Consider the following 20431-nt stretch of genomic DNA (forward strand, 5'->3'; position numbering starts at 1 on the left):
CGGTTGAAGGGAAAGTTTTATAGGACGACTATTAGACCCGCTTTACTATATGGTACGGAATGTTGGGCTGCCAAGAGACATCATATTCAAAAAATGAGTGTAGCTGAGATGCGGATGCTTAGATGGATGTGTGGAAATACAATAAAAGATAAGATTCGGAACGAAGAGATACGTAAGAAGGTAGGTGTTGCACCCATTGAAAATAAGATGCGAGAGAATCGTTTACGGTGGTTTGGACATATTCGGCGAAGGCCTAATGATGCTCCAGTTAGAAGGTTGGAGAAATGGGAAAATATATTAGTTAAAAGAGGTCGGGGTAGGCCTAGGAAGACTTGGATGGAGATGATAGGAAAGGATATGAATGCTTTGAACCTCACCGAGGACATGGCGTTGGATAGAAATGATTGGAGGAAAAGGATTCATGTGGAAGACCCAAAATGAATTTCTTTTTTGGTTCATATCGCTGACCCCAATTGTTTTGGGATGAAGGCGTAGTTGTTGTTGTTGTTGTATATATATATATATATATATATATATATATATATATATATATATATATATATATATATACAAGGGACCCTTGCCGGAGGAAAACCCCGAGTGGGGCCCCACAAGTACCCTGTGTGCCCACCTCTGAAAGCTACAGACACACCCGTGTGTCGGCCGGATTTGATCCGGTGCCTTCATCTCAGCACCTTTACAACCACCTTGCTGGCCCTGCTTATATGTTGTGTTATGTTTCTCTCATTCCTTGTCAGGCGATATGGCTACATGGGTGTTAAGGTAAATCTTCTATAATTTTATTTACCAAACTGCTTGGAATTCCATACGTGTCCAAAGGGTGGGCATGGCTGTACCATATTTATTTTTTCAGTTGGAGTGGGCTTTAAATCAGCGCCCAACCGAATTTTCTATGGTTCTTCGCCTATGCTGATAAAAGGGGTAGGGCTGGTAAGCTATCAGACCCAACCGAACAGAGGGTGTTTAAGCTTGGCTCGTTTCTTGTGCTATTTCAAACCGAGCTTGAGCTCCTGAATAGCCCGAGCCAAACAAGTCGAGCAAGTGCTAGCTCATTTACAAAAAAGTAATTTTTTTATATTTGAAAATAATAAAATTTGAACAGTGAAACCATTAAGACAAGCTTGAACTTTCTCATTTACTAAATAAATAAGGTTCTGTTTGGAAGCCAACATCCGTAGTGGAGATGGGGATTTCTGATATCCCTGCCTCATCTCAGCTGCTTTCTTACCTGTAGTTGTGAGGCGAGAGGAGTTTGGAGGGGAGATTTGAGTGGAGTTGGACTGCTCCGCTTGTGTTTGGCAGAGTACAAAAACATCCTTCCGACCACCCATCTCTTTTCCCATGTGCACTCCTGCCCCCCTCTCAACTCTGGCTTCCAAACAGAGCCTATTTTGTTTCAAATTTGTGGTAAATAGAATTTGAGTTTTAAACTTATTGTTTGCCAGCCAAACATTTCAACTGTCTATACTCTGGTAGAAAATATATGTAAGATTCTTGATCGTTAATTAATGAGCTTATGCAAGTGAAGCTGAGCCAAACATCGGTTGTATGTGTCCGGCTTACAAAGCCCATTTCATGAGTTCAAATGAGCTCTTTATGAGCTGAGCCATGAGTGACTCATCTCGTTTTCCGGCCCTAAAAAAAGGGTAAATCTCTTCATAGCCTCCACGCTTGCATGTTCATCCAGGCTGCTGCTTGTGTCCAGATTCAATTCGTTAATGTTAGGGATGAAGCAAAAACAGAAACAGGAAGTCATTTCTGGGTGAATATATTTGGTTGGAAATAGTAATGGGTCAAGACTTTAGATTGGAGAAGTTAATGGCTAATGGACAGGGAGTAATAACTTATACAATGTGGTTGGTCGTCTTCCAACATCAACCCGTTGGAAGTGGGTGTTAAAATCTGGAATGGGAGGGATTTGGTATTATTGTCCTCGTTTCCATCTCCCACTCATTTAGGCTTCCCAATTCCCAAACAGCCAGAGTATCAGGGATTTTGCATATCCTTCAACGCTGGTATCCAAACATCACCTTATGGCCAGAGCTGGTAATCAAGCCGAATGAACTGAACAGAGGGTGTTTAAGCTTGGCTTGTTTCTTGAGCTGAGCTTGAGCTCATGAAAAACCCGAGCTAAATGATTCGGGCACAGTCCGGCTCATTTACAAATATATATATATATTTTTTGAAAGTTGAAAATAATAGAATTTGGAACCTAAGCCAAGCTGAATTTGCTCATTTACAAAATGAGTAATTGTTTAAGCAAAAGGATTTGAACTCTAAACTCATTGCATTCAGGACAAACACTTCAACCATCTTTATTTTATAATATAGAATATATGTAAAGTATATTTATTATTAATAAATGAGCTTATATGAGCTGAGCAGAGCCGAATGTTGCTTGTTCATGTTCGAGTTTGTCAAGCTTATTTCACGAGCTCAAACGCTCTCTTTATGAACTGAACATGAGTTGAGGCATGAAAGGCTCCTCTAGTCTCCCAGCCCTACTTATAGGTTGTTGGTTACTGTCCCTTTAAAATATTTTAACTATTATAAAATTTCTAATAAAATGGCAAGTTAGCCAGGCACGTTGAGGTTGTTTAGCTGAAAGCAGGGAACGAGGACCAGAAATATGTGTTTTAGAATAATGTGTGGCATTTTCTTACACTAACTGTAAACGCAAAACGAAATTAGAATTTTTTTTCAATGTTTTTTTTTATAAAAAGAGTTTCAAAATCAATATTGTAGAACGTGAAGAAACAGCTCAGACTTAACTCGACTTGGGTTAGCCAGCTGACCAAGCCGCTAGTGTTAGAAAATACTTCACTCAGTGGCCAAGGCAGCTTAGCTTGAACCAGGTGTGCCCAGATATGTGCCATCTTCAAGTGTGCCCAGAGACACGTGTTATATGTGCCATCTTTCAAGCAACTAATGTTACAAAATACTTTACTTGTGGGTAAGAAAACTTAGCTTGAACCAAGTGTGCCCATAGAGACGTGTTATACGTGTCATCTTTCAAGCGACAGTTGCCCCCACTTTGGATCAAGTCCTCAATATTTGTGCAATTATGCTCTCAAGATAGAGCTTTCAGCTTCTTGCAAAAAATAGGTCACACATTGCACTGGGTGAGACCAAGTAACTCGACACGAATCATCTTGAAAAGATTTTTGATTAGTTATGTTAACCTAAGCTCGACCTTGAGCTCAGCTTGGGTAGTGACCCTAAGTTCAACTTGAGTAGGGATCTTAGGCTTGACTTGGGTAGGTACTCTAGACCCGACTTGGGCAAGCCTTGACTAAGTCAAGGTCTAAGCTCACTAGAGAAAACACTATATATATATATATATATATATATATATATATATATATAGAGAGAGAGAGAGAGAGAGAGAGAGAGAGCACTAGCTTGTGGGAGAGGAGAGGAGGTCGTTGTAAGTGACGGTGAGAATAAGAGAAGGTTGGGGTTTATATAGCCCTCAACCCACAAGCCCCATAAAGGGCATTCAAGGTGGCCAAAAAGGCTAGGCATTATGGGCTTAGGTTTGCCATAATGGTTCAAACAGTTAGCTATGGAGGAGGAGCCTAAAATGGACAAAAGGGATAAGGTCTTTATCCAAAATGACTCTATTGCGGTTAAGACTATGAATTTTTGGTTGTGGTCAATGGTCAACGGAGAAGGGCAACTCATAAACCGTTTTCATCATCCTTGAGATATCAAAAGAAAACAAAGGTGTTTTGTCTATTCTATCCAAAAAAGGGAAGAATGCACATATGTTCGAAACATTCTCACATCACTGTTTTATGTCTTTAAGCTTGCATCGACCCTTTGATTATATCTTGACAAAAATCCAATTGTTGCGGGTAACGTATCAAGGCCATCTCATGTATTTTTTGCCAAAAACCAAATTTTGAATCTAAATTCAAATCTAAAATTCAAGATCCAAGGTTCAAGGCCCAAAATTCAAAGTTAATAGTTCAAATTGATATGCCCCCAATAAGCCTTGAACTAAGGGTAACACCCCCTCTATGTAAGGCCAAGAGAAGTTCTCACAAACTTCAATGTGGAACTAAGGAAACAATGAATACCCACAAATGTATGTAGATGTAGTCGTTTTAAAGCAATACCCCAACAGCTAGTATACCCAACTTGACCCAAAACTGTACATCCGTGTATGGGCATAAAAATATGGAATTAAATGTTATTTGGGTTAATCCAAACTCGAGTAACTTTTTTTTAGTGGCAAGGAAAACTTTATTAATCATTTTAGCAAATAACAAGTAGGAATGTAAAAGGTTTGGATTCAGGTTGGATCTAGTCATTACCAAGTCCAACTTAATCAGATTCTGATTCAGATGAAAAAATATAAAACCAAACCTGCATCAAGTAGCTTAAAACCCGGTATTTACACTTAATCATGTCAGATTCTAGTTGGATTCAGGTTTGGGTTTTAATGCAAAGCTTAATACCAAACCTAGATCCGATTATTAATCAAATTTATGTTTGGCTACCAAACCCGCTTAATAGACTTAGATTCAGGGTCGGTTTGCAACCGAACCATTTACATCCCTAACAAGAAGTTGTTATGTTAAAGAGGATTCAACCCCATCATTTCTTTTTTTCAATAAAGGATGGGGAAACCACTTTCGAGATCGGTGACCTAGTTGTACTGGTTCAACCTGCCATAATTATGATTGCCTCCCAGACGGTGTAAACCCGTGCCACCCCTTGCTCCAAGGAGTCATCGGGCTTCATCTGAGCAAGGGCTTGTCCCTTGCCCTCATTAATACAAAGGGTTTGGCCATGAGTAGTGGTCAAGACCCCCTCCTACGAAACTTATGCTACAAAAGCATAAACAATGAAATTTTTTAAAAAATAATCCATAAACACAAGAAAAATAATATTTTTCAACTACCCTCAAATCTCTATAATAAGTATTTATAGGAAAATACAATAAATCCTAGGTCTACTTTAGATAAGATAGATCCACTATATAAAAAGATCTAATTCTAAATAAAATTCAAATAAAAATGCTAAACTAAATTAGATCCAAATAAATCTTTATAGACAGTGTTCAGTTTCGCTCCTGTATCAGGTTAGAACAGCCAAAAATCACAAAACCTCAATACTGGATTCGACCCATTTGCCCTATTCTCTAAATTATGTTGTTTGGGATAGGGATTCCATTTTTTTCTGAACTTGAATTTGGTTGGGGTAAACACATGTTATTTGGGCCAATTTGGGTGCACCCTAATGGGTGGGGTACCGACCCATTACTTACAGGTCCTTCACCTAAGACTATGAAGAAGTTACCCAAAAGTAGGGATACAAATGTCCCAGATCCAGAACAGCTAAATACAAAGGGATTATATCATAATCTGATTCAAAACAGCCAAAAATTGCAAAACCGTATCCGACCCATTTGCATCCTACCCAAAAGGCCCAAAACCCTACTACCGTAACCGATCGATCCGAGTCATCACCCATCCACGCTCAAGGAAAACAAAACGCATCTGACCAAACCGGGTCCAACCCGACTCGGAAAACCTGACGCTTATCCGCTACACCGAAAACCGAGGCTATGCGGAAACCAGACACAGAAACCTACCACAAAAATCCAATCTTCACCAACTTCAAACAAAACCAAAAGTCAGGATTTACCTGACAACGTTATTTCGGGTCCCCTCGGGAACCGTTCTCCAGAAGCTTCTGGCACCGTTCATCATCTGCAGGAGGGCTCATATCCACCGTCTGATCCAAGCAACAGAAACGCGGCACGCCGTTCGCAGGCCGTCGTCTTTCCCAACGTGCCACACCCCGACGCCTATAAATACGACACGCCCTTCTTCCCCACCACCAAAGAGCGAAAATTCCGTAGAAGAATAGAAGAAACCGATCTTCCCCAGATGGCAATTTCCCGCTCCTTCCTCCTGTTGATCTCCTTCATCGTGTTCCTCGTCGTCCATTCTCCGGCGGCCGCTCGGCCGGGGACGTTTGTCGGAGGGAGGACGGAGATCCCCAACGTGAAATCCGACGGCGAGGTTCAGGAGCTGGGGAGGTTCTCCGTGGAGGAGTACAACAAGAGGCACAACAGCCACATCTCCTTCAGCAGAGTGGTGGAGGGTCAGAGACAGGTCGTCTCCGGCATCAAGTATTACCTTCGCGTCGAGGCCGTCGACGGCGGTGCCGCCAAGATGTTCGACGCGGTGGTGGTGGTGAAGGCCTGGCTCAGGTCCAGGGAACTCGTTTCTTTTGAGGCCGCTGCTTAATAGTTGGGTGGTTTTGTTTTCCTTCTTTCTTTTGTGTTTTTGTTTGAATAAAGTTGGGGTTCTCTATGTGAAACTTTGGTTGCCTGCCTCTGGTTTTGTGGTTGTGTTGGGCGAGAGGAGGCGTAAATAATGGATGGTGGTTGTGGCCCCTGAGCTACGAGATTTTCAGGGGGTTTTGGATGTATGGATTTTCTTTCTGTTTTTTTTAGTATATGAAAGAAGTTTTGGTTGATTGATATTGATTTTGTTGCTTAGTTTTTGTGGGTTGGATTGTGTTTTTTGGGGATTCCCGGGGATTTGGTTTTTTAGTGGATTTTGATTCTTCAGAGAGAGAGAGAGAGAGAGATGTTCCTGTATAAAGGTCTAAAGATGCAGAGGAAAAACAGAAGTCTTAGAGAGAGAGAGAGAGCTTTCCGCCTTTCCCTCTCAGTTTCCACTTCGATATGCAGAAAATTCGGATTTGGGTCATCATATGTCCACCAAAAATCTGGATCTCAGACTCACCCCAAACGTGCCATAAGAGGAGGAAACAGCCAAACGGGGACCATAATCATAGATTGGGATTTTAGCCATGCCAAAAGGATCTATCGATCATTGTGATCTGTTAATACCTTGTGCCAACTCAATTATGAGTTTTTTTCCTTTTAAGCCTTACTACCTACGAATTTCAACTTTACTGCTAGGACCTTTTCTATTCAAATGCCGTGGTGATGGATATGAGCAATAGATAATTTGATTTTCTAGCAGAGCAGCCATCTTAGCATTTAGAATGCTCAACCAAAAGCAAGTTGAGAAGGAAATGGATCCCTCAACCCGGAGTTTTATCTTGGAGGGAGGCAGGCCTATTAAGTGACCCTGTTCTTAGTGAGGGTTTTCCTTGGTTTTCATAAAACCAAAAAAAAAACTCATGAACCATTATGTCTTAGAAAAAAATCATGGCAGTTTTAGCAGCAGATAACAATCCCAATCTCATCAAGAGCACGCCACAAACACTATGCCCCAGTAAACGGATCCATGGATAGGAACCAGCCCGCATTGATCAGTAAAATTAAGTAACAAGCTACCTAACTTATTAACTATTTAATGAAAGCTGCTTAACATTCCATCATTACATTTACCCACAAGCTGTGGTCATTTTCAACTATTTAGTAAAAGCTGCGAAGCTGCTTAACATTCAATTATTACATTTAGCCACATGCTTTGGCAATTTTATGTTTCAAAGCACCCTTGGTAATGGTCATAAAATCATTTTGTTATCCTTTGTTTAGTAGAAAAAAAACATTAACAAAAGCTCTTATCGTTTATTGTTTAACAAAACAAGATGACGTGAGTTATTTATAAAAAAAAATGTCATTTATGCATCGCAGGATGGCTAAATGACCTAATCTAAAATTGTTGGCAGCTTTTGTAAATAGCTGAAAGGCTAGGCTAGGGCCGCACATGAGCTGAGTTAGAGCCGAGCTTGGGCTGGCTTGGCTGGACTGATTAAAAAAACTTGGCTGTTCAAGCTTGGCTGGCTGCACATGAGCAGAGTAGGAGCTGAGCTTGGGTTGGCTCGGCTCAACTGATTGAAAAAAAAGTTGGCTATTCAAGCTTGACTCGAGCTTGAGCTGAGCTTGAACAGCCTTTGTACTCTGTAACCGGCTCAAGGCGAGCTTGAGCTAAGTTGGGTTCAGTAGGAGCTGAACATAATTAGTTAAATGAAACAAATAAGGAGGGGTGACATTTGAAAAAAACAACCTCTTCTAAAGATGGCAACTTCCTACCCATCAAGAAAAGACCTTTTTTTGTTTAAAACAAATGAAAAATTGGCACCTTATATGCATGTAGGAGTCAAGCTTAATGGTGCCAGATCTTAACTGAGCCTGGTTGCTTATTCAGGATTGTATATGTAAAACCAGTCTGAGCTTTTGCTCAAGCTCAGCTCATTTATTTTGTCAAACATATTCAATAAAAAATAGCCGAGCCGACCCAACTCAATTCATTGTGCACCCCTAGCTTTGGCAGCTTCTGTAATTTACTCTAAAGTAAAACAAATAATGCCCTAAAATGCAAAGAGTAGACATTATCATAAGTTCTGCAATAGATTTGCAGGATAGACTGTTTTGTGTTAATATTTGGTGCCTTTGAAGGCACCAAATTATATGAAACTATTGAGTTGAAAATCATAGGCTTTTGTTTTTTTATGTAAATTAAATCTTATAGATGTGATCTACAACGTTTGTTTAGTAGAAAATGAGTTTTGAATCATATGATTGTGACACATGTAGGTTTTTTAAGGGCTTAAAAATTGAACGGTGTATAATGCACTTAAATTTTATGGCTCAAAAAATCATATTTTTGTATCAAAATAACATTATCTAAAGTTTCATCCTTAGCAAAAAACCTTCCTGACCACATCTAAAATGAAAAGAGTAGACATTATCATAAGTTCTGCAGTAGATTTGCAGGATAGACTATTTTGGGTTAATATTTTGTGCCTTTGAAGGCACCAAATTATATGGAACTATTGAGTTGAAAAATATAAGCTTTTGATTTTTTTATGTAAATTAAATCTTATGGATGTGATTTCCAATGTTTGTTTAGTAGAAAATGAGTTTTGAATAATATGATTGTGATACATGTAGGTTTTTTAAGGGCTTAAAAAATGAACTGTACTAAAATTTTATGGCTCAAAAATCATATTTTTTTGATCGAAACAACATGATCTTAAGTTCGATCCTTAGCGAACAAACCTTCCTGACCACATCTATCTACGTGGTTATATTGAGTTGATAAAGCTTGAACCTATGTTTTTTCAGCTCAATAGTTTAGTATAATTTGGTTCCTTCAAAGGCACTAAATACTAATCCTACTATTTTCCAATGATACTATGGTACTCCACATGGGATCACATCTCATACATGCATGCAGGCCAACGCCTGCATGTGTCCCACGTGGATGTGTGACTCATGATTCGATTTGATCATCAACAGGAGAGTGGCATCAGGCGATCACAGCTAATCAGTCAATCATGAGAGATGTGCGGGCTCCACAAGTGACACAATAAGAGGCCCACAAAGAATTCACTTTTGTTGCCTAACCCAAACATGATTTATACGGATAATGAGATTTAAATATAGTTCTAATTAATTCAATAAGGGGAAAAGTGGTAGCTGCATAATCACTTTTCGAACATGAACAAAACGAATTCATAGCGCGCGTGATGGACGCTCCGTGTGAGGTTCCGTCAACCAAAACCTTTAGCGGCGACAAAAGTCACCGCTAAAGGTGTTGTAATGAGACTTTTGAAACCGCTAAAAGTCTTAGCGAGCATGATGGACGCCACTCAGTCTTCAATAGGGTTCCCTTGTGATACCAAGTTTTCTAACTTTAGCAAATTAAAAAGCATAATAGAACGAACTTGTATCAAAGCAAACACACCCGTATATACTCGACCTAATTTACACCTAAACTGATTAAAAAAAAATAGAAGATATGCACGAGGATATGCTTTTTTTTAATCAATAAAACTTTTTTTAATATTTTTAATGTTAAAAGTATTTTTATTGAAGGAATACTTTAAAATATTAAAATATTATCCGTGTGTGCTCTGTCAGTGTCCGCACGGATAATATTATCCGGTCTACCATCTTTGATAATATCTAGACTCAACCCAAACATGAATCAATTAAGACCTGACCCAGGGCCGGACCTGTATTTTATCGGGCCTGAGGCGGAGGGAAAAAATGGGCCTCCTATTAATAGCAGGAGTTCTGGGGCAGGACCTCAAAATTTTTTGATCCCCTATTAAAAATGGGCTCCCTAAAAATAGGTCTCCTATTAATAGTAGGAGTTTGGGGGCAGCGCCTCGGAATTTTTTGAGCCGCCTACTAATAGTAGGAGTTCGAGGGCAGCGCCTCTAATTTTTTTGGGGCCCCTAAATTTTTTTTTGCTGTTTTTGGTCCCCATTAAAAATGGGCCCCTAAATTTTTTTTTGGCCCAGGGGCCCTGAGGACAAGTCTCATTGGCCTCTTGACAGGTCTGGCTCTGACCTGACCCATTTGGAAAGGATTCATGGTTTACCTAAACATGCTAACCATATGAGAAATTTTTTCAGCCATACCGGACCTGAAATAAACTAGGTCAGGTTTGAGTCTATCAGTTAGACCCAATTGAAAAACAGTTCTATTTAAGACCCAAACCATTTGAACTTTGAACCAATTTGCAATTGAACCCCTTAATCTATATGGATCATCAATTTTAGCCAAATCCAAACCTGAATCTAGATGTGAATCAATCTGAGTTGGATATGAGTCTAATTTTTAGATTCGAATAAAAAACAGTTCTGACAAGACCTGGCCCGAATCGGAAGCAAACCAGACCGGTTACATTCCTAGAGGAAGTGTGAAGGGATTTAAACATAAGAAAAGGAATGTAATAAGAAAAAGTAAGGACTCATTTGTGTCTCTTAGTGTTTTTTCACCGCTTACCAATTTCTGGTGAAAACTACATGAAACAAATGGGTCCTTCAAATCTTTAGCAGACAATCAGGCACAGCCTAGTTTTCACGTGTAGAGTGATACTACAGGCAGAGTGAAAACCCACCTGTCCACTGTCCACTGTGTCCATGTGAAGCGTTTAGAGTGTTGTCATTGAAGATGCAACGTGGAAGAGTCATACTGAATAGTGTTGGGGACAGTTATCAAGTTTGTTGTGTATGACGACGGAGTAAATTTTTTACTGACATTTTTTTTTTCATAAAAGAGGTAGGGGTTGCAACAGATCTTCATCCACCTACATAGTGGGATTAGGCTGACCCGCACCAGTTATTATTCAACGTAACAGGGTTTGAACCTGCAACGTCCCACCGGAGAGCACTGACAGCTCCTACCAACCAAGCGGACCCCTTGGTAGTAAGTTTTGAACTTGCAATGTTCCATCACACATGGATATGCACCAACTGTTGTTATCTTGAATTTGTTCGGTTTAAGGTTGGCTCGAACTCGTTCATGAAAATGAATGAGCTCAGCTTGAGCATGGGCCTGAGCTCTCCACACACACACACACACACACACACATATATATATATATATATATATATATATATATATATATATATATATATATATATATATATATAGAGAGAGAGAGAGAGAGAGAGAGAGAGAGAGAGAGAAATGTTTGCTAAATGAAACATGCTAAATGGGCTTTTCTGCCTTTTTGGTGTTTTTTTGCATTTCTGTCCCTATAAATGTTTTGGGCATGGTCAATTTTTGAGGAATCTACACCTGAATCATGTGTTTTAGATGAAAATAATGCTATTTAGAGCCTCCAAAATTTACAAAGATTTTGGACCGTTGATTGTTTGAAAGTTATAAAAACCTACCCATGTATCGGAATTGAACACTTTAAGAGCTGATCCCTATAAAATCAAGTACACAGATCACATCTGTACGGTCATATTTTAAAAATAAAATGAAAAAACCTGAAAAACTCATTTCGCACAGACCCATTACTCTCTCTCTCTCTCTCTCTCTCTCTCTCTCTCTCTCTCTCTATATATATATATATATATATATATATATATATATATATATAGCAAAACAGAGAATTCGAGTCAGCCCAAATATTATTCAGATCGATATTTTCATTCCCAAACTGGAGAATTTGAGTTCAGGTCGGGTAGAGTGGGGTCCTTGATACAAACTGAACCCATTGCCAGCCCTAGATAAGAGTGAGAAATGAACCAAAAACTGCTCATAGCTATGCCTGATTCAGCTTGAGAATGATCGGCCGAGGCTCATAAAAGATTTCCATGTTTTTTTTTTAAGAACGTGTACAAGAGCTGCTCAATTCAGTTGGTCCAAGGTAGGCTCGTAAAATATATCATATACAACAACAACAACTACGCCTTCATCCCAAAACAATTGGGGTCGGCGATATGAACCAAAAAAGAAAATCATTCTGGGTCTTCCACATGAATCCTTCTCCTCCAATCATTTGTATCCAATGCCATGTCCATCAAAGTCTTCTTAGGCCTACCCTGACCTCTTTTAACTAATATATTTTGCATTTCTCCATCCTTCTAACTGGAGCATCATTAGGCCTTCGCCAAATATGCCCAAATCACCGTAAACGATTTTTTCTCATCTTATTTTCAATGGATGCAACGCCTACCTTCTTACGTATCTCCTTGTTTCGAATCTTATCTTTTATTGTATTTTCACACATCCATCGAAGCATACGCATCTCAGCTACACTCATTTTTTGAATATGATGTCTCTTTGCAGCCCAGCATTCCGTACCATATAGTAAAGCGGGCCTAATTATCGTCCTATAAAACTTTTCCTTCAACCGCAATGGCATTCTACGATCGCACAACACTTCAGTTGCACTTTTCCATTTCATCCACCCAGCCTTTATCATATGGTTTACATCTCCATCAATTTCTCCATCCTTTTGAATGATAGATCCCAAATATTTGAAATAGTCATCCACCGATATTTCTTGCTCGCCAAGCTTCACTACACTCTCATCACTACTGCGTTGCTTACTAAACCGACATTTCATACATTCTGTCTTACTCTTACTCAACGTAAAACATCTTACTTCCAATGTCTGTCTTCATAATTCTAACTTAGCATTAACCCAAACTCTAGACTTATCAATCAAAACAATATCATCAGCAAACAACATACACCAGGGCACATTTTCTTGAATTGTTTATGCAAATAAATTATTTTTTACGCATGACAATTGAGACGAGTTTGGGAGTTCACTATCATTCTTCAAACAACAAAAAGGAAGTTGTAAACTAGTTTTGGACTTCAATTCTGCCTCTTTTCCTTGTTTAAACTACGTTTTTTTTCAAATGCCCCTCAATCTAGTGAGTCCACTCGGACTCAGCCTGAGCTCAGGGCGGAGTGAGCTTTAGGTTGGGCTTGAGCTTCCATTAATCAAAACATCGCAGACTCAGCATGTTTCACTTGTGAATCAAATGATATTTCTCTTTTAATTTCTGCCTCTTCTCGCTCTGAAACAAACTTTTCCTTGCCATAATGGTTGAGCCATAGGGCTGCACCTGCAGCAAGAACCTGGCCCAATGTCCATTCCCAATTCAACTTGGTAAATACTATGCTTAGTCTCTTGAGTGATTTTATTTGGATCTTTGTCAAGAATACCCTTTAACTAAGAAAACTCGGGACACCACCACGTGGGGTCCAAGCGCACCCATGCAAAGGCAGGACACACAGACGGACAGGATACTGCATCCTGTGCATCCCAAAGAGACACAATTTGCTGTCCCACACTGTTCCGCCCTCTCCCTCAGAACAAGGAAGACAGGACAGTGTGGAAACCTTTTAAAAAAAGGACAAGACAGGATGCCGTGTCCTTGTCATCCCCTGTCCGCGAAACAAACATCCCTTAAATGAGCAATGTTGTTTCCACAGAGAGATTACGAGATTTCTGTTGTATGATCAACTCAATAAATCAGCCACAACCCTGACTAGGGATGCACGTTTAGCATAGCAAAATCTTGACATCGAGTTGTTCTAATATTTCTTGGCCAAAAATGTATAGTGGGTGTCAAACTATGACCCAGTATCTTGCTACTGATCTCAGTAAGGAAAATAATAATATCAGGACTTAATAATGAACTTGAAAAAGATAGTCCAACATATAGCTAATACATTGTCCTCAAAATCTCCACTTGTTTTACCATCAAGTGTTAGTTAGGGTCAATGTTATCAGTATCGGTCTGTACAAAATCGTATCGGCAGAAAAGCAAAACGCTGCAAGCCTGAATCGGTTATTTTTAATAAGTGTAAAGAATACCAAAAAATAAAATTTTAATATTATTTTAATGGTTTTAACACATGTCACGTTATGATTGATATCTAATAATTTTTTATTTATTTTTGGATCAATACAGAACGATTCACTTGAGTATTGGTGAATGGGGCGATACCAGCTGAATCCGTGAATCCATGACCCAACGATTCAGACCGACAACATTTTTTTTTTGAAAGGTAAGCTGGGGTTAGGCAGACCCTACCAGTAGAGGAGCCCCCAGTTGGTGATACTGACATTGGCTAAGGATAATAACCCTCTTTTTTTTCTACAGCAAGATATGAAAAAAATAATTTCAATATCTCCCATATACGAACAAACCAATAGCGTTCATGGAAAATCCTAGTTATGATGGATTGAGGGTGCATTGGCATGTCAAAGAAACCAAATCTGCAAGGATTTTAGTTATTTTCATTTGCTTTATGCAAGAATTACAAATGTCATTTTTGTTTTATAGAAAAGGAAGTGGCATGGAAGTGCTTTATAGCGTTTGCAACTGCACTATAGAAAAGTTGGTCTCCAAGTTAGATCTTTAGATATCCAAATCCAACTCACAGAGACATGGATCAGGTATCTGTGACGAGTATGAAGATATGGATCTTTTCAAACATGAACTCATGAAAGATTCAAATTCCAAATACAGTCTGGTTTTGGCTCCAGATAGAACATAGACCTCACAGTGTAGTTACGGATCTGTTTAAGACTGGAAAACCGAAGTGGAAACAAACCCTTGAAAATTATCATTTTTCATTTAACAAAAAATATATGAATGAAAAGAAATAAAAAGTATGACATGTCTGTAAACTAAAGAATTTCTTTTGTCAGACTTCTCCATAGTTATCGTGTAACATTGGTTTGGGTTACACCCTTGGGGTTTGTCAGACCTCCATAGTTACATCGCATGGTTGTTAGGTGTCAGTGAACGTCTCCCTGTGGTGGGACGTTGCAGGTTCAAAACCCATGGTACGTACAATAATAACTGGTGGGGGCCAGACTAACCCCAGCTTGACTTTGAAAAAAAAAACCTTGGTTTACTTACTGTATGTAAATAGGTTGATTTCCTTTAATGATTACGGTACAATTGGAAGGCTAACTCTGTTATGATCTGATTAAAGTTAGGTAATTGTTGCAACTTAGGAAAGTGCATCACTTGTATCTTCACGCATCCCTAAGAATCAGGGAGGACTGGTCTTGGAATGCTGCATTGTATATTTCATTAGTGCAGGATGAGAATTATTTAGTTTCCATTCATTTTTGGTATGTTTGGGAGCCTGGAAATGGGATAGAAACATTTCCATTCATTTTTGGTATGTTTGGGAGCCTGGAAATGGGATAGAAACAAGGTGTCATGGGAAAATACTGTTTGGCCAATGTGTGATGTTGAGAGATTGAGCTGCCAAAAACATCCTCATGAAAGGTGTTGAAATGTGCTGTTACCTACCAACACTGTTCCCAATGGCATTGTTTCAACGCCACTGCTACCAAACGTGTGAGAACATGGTGGAAACCACAACACAACATGAAATTCAAGGCTTACAAACACAGCCTTATATTCATTCTTAACCATAGGTACCTTACACTCTTGAAGCTGCATCTCAGCTGTATTGTCTTTTTTTCCTTTTTTTTTATAGTCATCTCAGCTGTATTAATAAGAAAGAAAACAATTTCATTTTCTCATAAGCCATTCCTGTCAGAGTAGTTTGTCAGGATCATCGTGTGAATCCAATCAAATCGAATTTCAGAGACCAGAATATACTGAATCGGATCCGGAGACCCATGTGGCACACAGCCTAAGGACGTCTCAAAGTTTGAGACCAATATCAGGATTTTCTTATTATGGGAAAATATCAAGCAAAAAAATTAGAACTTCTCAAAGAAATCTTGGCAAATATAAAACACAACAATACAAATAATATGATATATATAGAAGTTTTGATATTGTTAAGAGTGAAATTCTACCCGGTAAATATTTCGCTAATACTGTAATATTCTCAAATCAGAAAGATTTGTAACAGTGTGGAGAAGCCTGTTCTGATTTGTCTCGTAAGGTGAATGTGCATTAAATTCAGTACATTATATCATTAACTTATTTCTTGCATTGTCATCCCCTGCCATGCTAAATTCTATACATTATATAATAACTGCTGCATAGCACACAGAGTGCAACAAAAGCAATTCATAAGGGGAACATAAAAGCAAAAGATATTGGACAGTAAATAAATTTAACAGAAAGACCTGATGAATTTAAAACCACAAAAAAAATAGGTTCATGGAAAGGCAATCGTGCAGAAATTCTCACGGCAACAAAAACTCCAATCCTAGAATTACCAATTCATAAGTGGAGAGCATCTCTAACTTGAGGGGAAAAAAACAAAACCTAAAAGGGGGCAAAATTCAGGATACTGAAGTTGCTCAAGCAGCACCAGCTCCACCTTTGCCCTTCTTCCTCTGAATCTTCTTCATGTAGAACTCTAGTTCCTTACCCTCAAGTATGTATCTGTCATCCAAAACCCAGCCAATCAATAACAGGAAAAAGATTAAAACATCCCCAGCCAATCAATAACAGGAAAAAGATTAAAACAACTTCAACCAATCATGTGCAGAAAAATTGCTCACCCATCAGCTCGTCCGCATTGGCCAGGGCGAGATGAGATGCAAGCCAATAATCTGCCTGAACTGAATTGTTCCTCAATATGAGGATCAAGTTTATGCCCCTCCTGACGCTTTGTGAGTTTTCTCGTGAGATGGTTGCTTTTCTTGGTTTCCTGTGTTGCACCTTCAGCCTCCTGCACATATCCAAAAGCCAATAGACTTAGAAGATCAGTTGCTTGAAAGCCTTTCAACCAATCAATGTGATCCCGGTGAGCATCTTTTGATACTGGGGCTGGAAAAACCGGCAACTAGAACTCAGCAAAAGAAAAAGGGCTCCGACATCAAAAAGAGAAAACATGTTTCTCAAACAAACTTATAAATGCGGGAGAAATTTTTTACATGGGAAAGGTATAGTGCAGAAGCGCTGCCTAATGTAAAGCTACTTGTTCAGCAACCATGACAGTATGACAAGATATGAAGTGGAAGCATAACAAATATCAACACCATGAACACTACTCAAACTTAGAGAACAGACTGGATGACAAGACGACAGTTATGCAGAAGATAATTTCACAGTGGCCACACTGCAAAAAATGAAGAAAAAACTTAAACAATAGATCATAACAAACGCAGAGAAGCCCCTGTACCACCAAAACCTATTTCTTAAAATAACATTTGCAACACAGACAAAGACGTGTTAGGGATAATTGGTAGTCGGTACCACATACAAACAAATCCAGCCCACCGAATATGGGTAGGTACTTCTCCAGACCAATGCTTTTATCTATATGATACATTTTTTGTCTGGAATTGTTAATCATAATGGTTGGGATCTTCAATGCAGTGTTGGCCACAGGCATGCAGGCATGTGAACACACATGCACACATGCACACACGCACATTATGTTCAAATTCATTATCCACATTATTGGTAGCTGCAATTTGCATGCTCATAGTAGAGCATCACAAAAATTAACTGTTAAAAGCACAATATCATGCAAATTACATCTCCGGATAATTATATATGTTTGGATAAAACATCAAACAGAAAATATGACCTAGATCATCTTAACCACTTAGCATCTATCTAAAAAAATGCCATCCCAAACATTGGAAATTATAGGAATATGTCCCTAATAAATCCCCTCAACATGTTCCCTATGAAGGATTTCCAAAAGTATAAATACATTAAAGCATGTAATACAAGTAGGAATATAGATTATTTTGCAATTTGCAAGTCAATTGAATGAATATCACTAGTTAATACAGAACACAGACCATGAATTGAATTTGGACTTTTATGGATCATAAAGCGTGAATCTGTGATCTTTATCATAGTCACCAAGACCACAAAACTGTTAAATTATTGTAGACTTTGTGTAAATACATATATATTTAACTATATATATGTTAAGTATTTTGTGTATATAGGTTTTGTTTGTATTTCCTTTTTTGTATTTTCTTTTCTTTTTGTATTTTCTTATTTTTTTTTATTTTGGTCAAGAATGACCTTCGACCAAGACTGACCAGCCGTTGGACTGGCCCCAACGGCTCTATTTAGAGCTGTTGGAGCTGTCCCAACGGCTAGCCAGCCCTCTCCTCCTTCTATATGAATTAGCCTTTAGAACATTATCTTAACATAGATACCAGGCTGATGAAATTTGAAATAATGAATATAATTGATAGATTTTAAGAGCATGAACTTTGGGTAAAAAACTAAAAAAAAAAAAAAAAGATTTTCAATCTTATATGTTTCCAATGAAGTTTTTTATTCATTCTAATGTTGTGTTCTTCTTAACAAATATAATAAACACATCTGATAATTTTCATATGCACTAAATGTGAGATCATGTAGAAATTATGTTCAATCATCAAGGGCACATTTGGCACAATCTTGCATTCTTCTACAGTATACGGTACACCAATAATTAAGTGCACCTAAAGCAAAACCATTACATGTCGTTCATCTTAAAACTGTGAAGTAAACGACCAATGGACCACTGCTAGTATTTTGGCAGCTCTTGATGCGATTTTGACTCAAGATTGCAAGACAATTTCAAAAAAATAAATTTGTTAGCACCTCAAGCTTCACTTGACTCCAATCCCACACAGCAAAAGCAAGAACATGTGGAGGGCCTTCTGATAATGCAAGAAAATCACATCAACGCAGAAAAAAGAAACACAGTTTAATGATTTAAGGAAAATTAAGACCACATATCCGTTCCAATCGATACTAAAAGACCGCCTTTTGGACCCCAGATGCACCAAAAAGCACAGAGCATTTGTATATAGTGAAAAATTAAAAGACAGAAACAAGATTGATTTGGTAAACATTCAAAACAGGAAAATGAGCACATCAAAAGGTTTAAAAAAATAGAAGACCATTCCTGCATGCAGAAACGCCAACTATTTGCCAACTGCAGATCTAAACAATACACGAAACTTCCATATACTTGGCATCCAATTCTAGAAGCATCAAACATCGCCAATCTCTACAGTTCATAGAAATTTCGGGAGAAACCAAATCATGCATTCTTAAAAAAATCGAAACAACAAGAGAAAGATCATGCCATAAAACACACACACAAAGTAAAAACCCCACCACAAAAAAAACCGACAGAATGTGGGGGGAAGAAAAGGGGGAAACAAAAAAATTAAAACAAATCTCACCTCTCCCTCCTTCTTGGCGCCGGCGGCCTTCTTCTTGCGGCCAATATCGATCCCGTAGTGCTGGTTGTACCATAGTTTGAATGGCGCCGCGTCGACCTGAACAATGGCGCTCTTCACCAGCGTCTGCGTTCGCACGAGCTCGTTGTTCGACGCGTTGTAGACGACGTCGAGGAGGCGAGTCTTGCGCGTGACGGCCTCGCTGCCCCACGAGTAGTTGCCGGAGTCGAGCCGCAGGGCCCTCCACTTCACGTTCCCCCCTCGAACCCTAACCCTCCGCACTGTCTTGTTGCTTGACAGCTTCGTCATCGCCGGCTGCCGTCCGAGCTCGTACCTGCACCCAAACCCCCAATATTACGCAACAGAGACCCCAAAAACGAGATCGAACAAAATCGGAAGAGAGAAACAGATAGAGAGAGAGAGAGGATGAGACTAACTTTCGCTTCTTCCTCCACGCCTTCTTCTTCCCTCCTGTGGCGCGCCTCTTGTGCATAGAGTCCCGAGAGATACCTGCAAAACAATCGGACAGCCATGATCGAAGAACAGAAGGATCAGAAATCGAAATAAAGAGAAATGTTGCTGCAGATTCAGAGATTAGCGTTAAAGATTCGTACCCATCTTGACGAAGAATCTCTCTCTCTCTCTCTCTCTCTCTCTCTCTCTCTCTCTCTCTCTCTCTCTCCGCTACACCTTTCTTTCTTTCTCCTGTAGTTTAAAGAGAGAGACACACATTAGGGTTTGGGGGCTTAATATAAAAACCCTAGAAAGTGTCTGCTTCTCTTTGTAAATTACAAAACTATTATTCGTCGCCAATGGGTCTGGGTTTCATTGGACATGGATCTAAACCCAAAAAAAGAGAGCTTAAAATAACAAGTATTCAAGTGAGCAAAATGTTTATAAGCGCAAAACTTACGGAATGCTTAAAAAGGAAACAAAAACTAAAAATATGTATTAATGTATATATAATACATACCGCTTTACTATATGGTACGGAATGTTGGGCTGCCAAGAGACATCATATTCAAAAAATGAGTGTAGCTGAGATGCGGATGCTT

General features: G+C 39.0%; 2 protein-coding genes across 2 annotated transcripts; one reads left to right on the top strand and one right to left on the bottom strand.

Moving 5' to 3' along the window:
- The first annotated feature begins 5875 nt into the window (after positions 1 to 5875).
- On the top strand, positions 5876 to 6520 carry LOC149840663 (cysteine proteinase inhibitor 4-like). The gene has a single exon (XM_090004521.1). It carries the CDS (start codon positions 5922 to 5924, stop codon positions 6282 to 6284), a length of 363 nt encoding a protein of 120 aa, XP_089860647.1. The 5' UTR covers positions 5876 to 5921; the 3' UTR covers positions 6285 to 6520.
- Positions 6521 to 16338: 9818 nt separating this feature from the next.
- On the bottom strand, positions 16339 to 20147 carry LOC149840664 (small ribosomal subunit protein eS8). Its single transcript, XM_090003246.1, has 5 exons — positions 19991 to 20147; positions 19814 to 19886; positions 19380 to 19710; positions 16734 to 16903; positions 16339 to 16614 (listed from the first exon to the last, which is right to left on the bottom strand). The coding sequence occupies exons 1-5, from the start codon at positions 19992 to 19994 to the stop codon at positions 16530 to 16532; spliced, it is 663 nt and encodes a 220-aa protein (XP_089859372.1). The 5' UTR covers positions 19995 to 20147; the 3' UTR covers positions 16339 to 16529.
- Between the last annotated feature and the right edge of the window lie 284 nt (positions 20148 to 20431).

The sequence above is a fragment of the Nuphar pumila genome, chromosome 4 (assembly GCF_984573655.1).
Source record: "Nuphar pumila chromosome 4, dmNupPumi1.hap1.1, whole genome shotgun sequence".
Taxonomy (NCBI): domain Eukaryota; kingdom Viridiplantae; phylum Streptophyta; class Magnoliopsida; order Nymphaeales; family Nymphaeaceae; genus Nuphar; species Nuphar pumila.

Bases quoted from the DNA above. Each gene is read 5' to 3' on its own strand.
- LOC149840663 (XM_090004521.1), top strand. From the start codon at position 5,922: ATGGCAATTTCCCGCTCCTTCCTCCTGTTGATCTCCTTCATCGTGTTC.
- LOC149840664 (XM_090003246.1), bottom strand. The intron at 16,904-19,379 runs GTGAGATTTGTT...GGATATGTGCAG, and splicing joins GCGCCAAGAAGGAGGGAGAG to GAGGCTGAAGGTGCAACACA. The intron at 16,615-16,733 runs GTGAGCAATTTT...TTTGGATGACAG, and splicing joins CAATGCGGACGAGCTGATGG to ATACATACTTGAGGGTAAGG.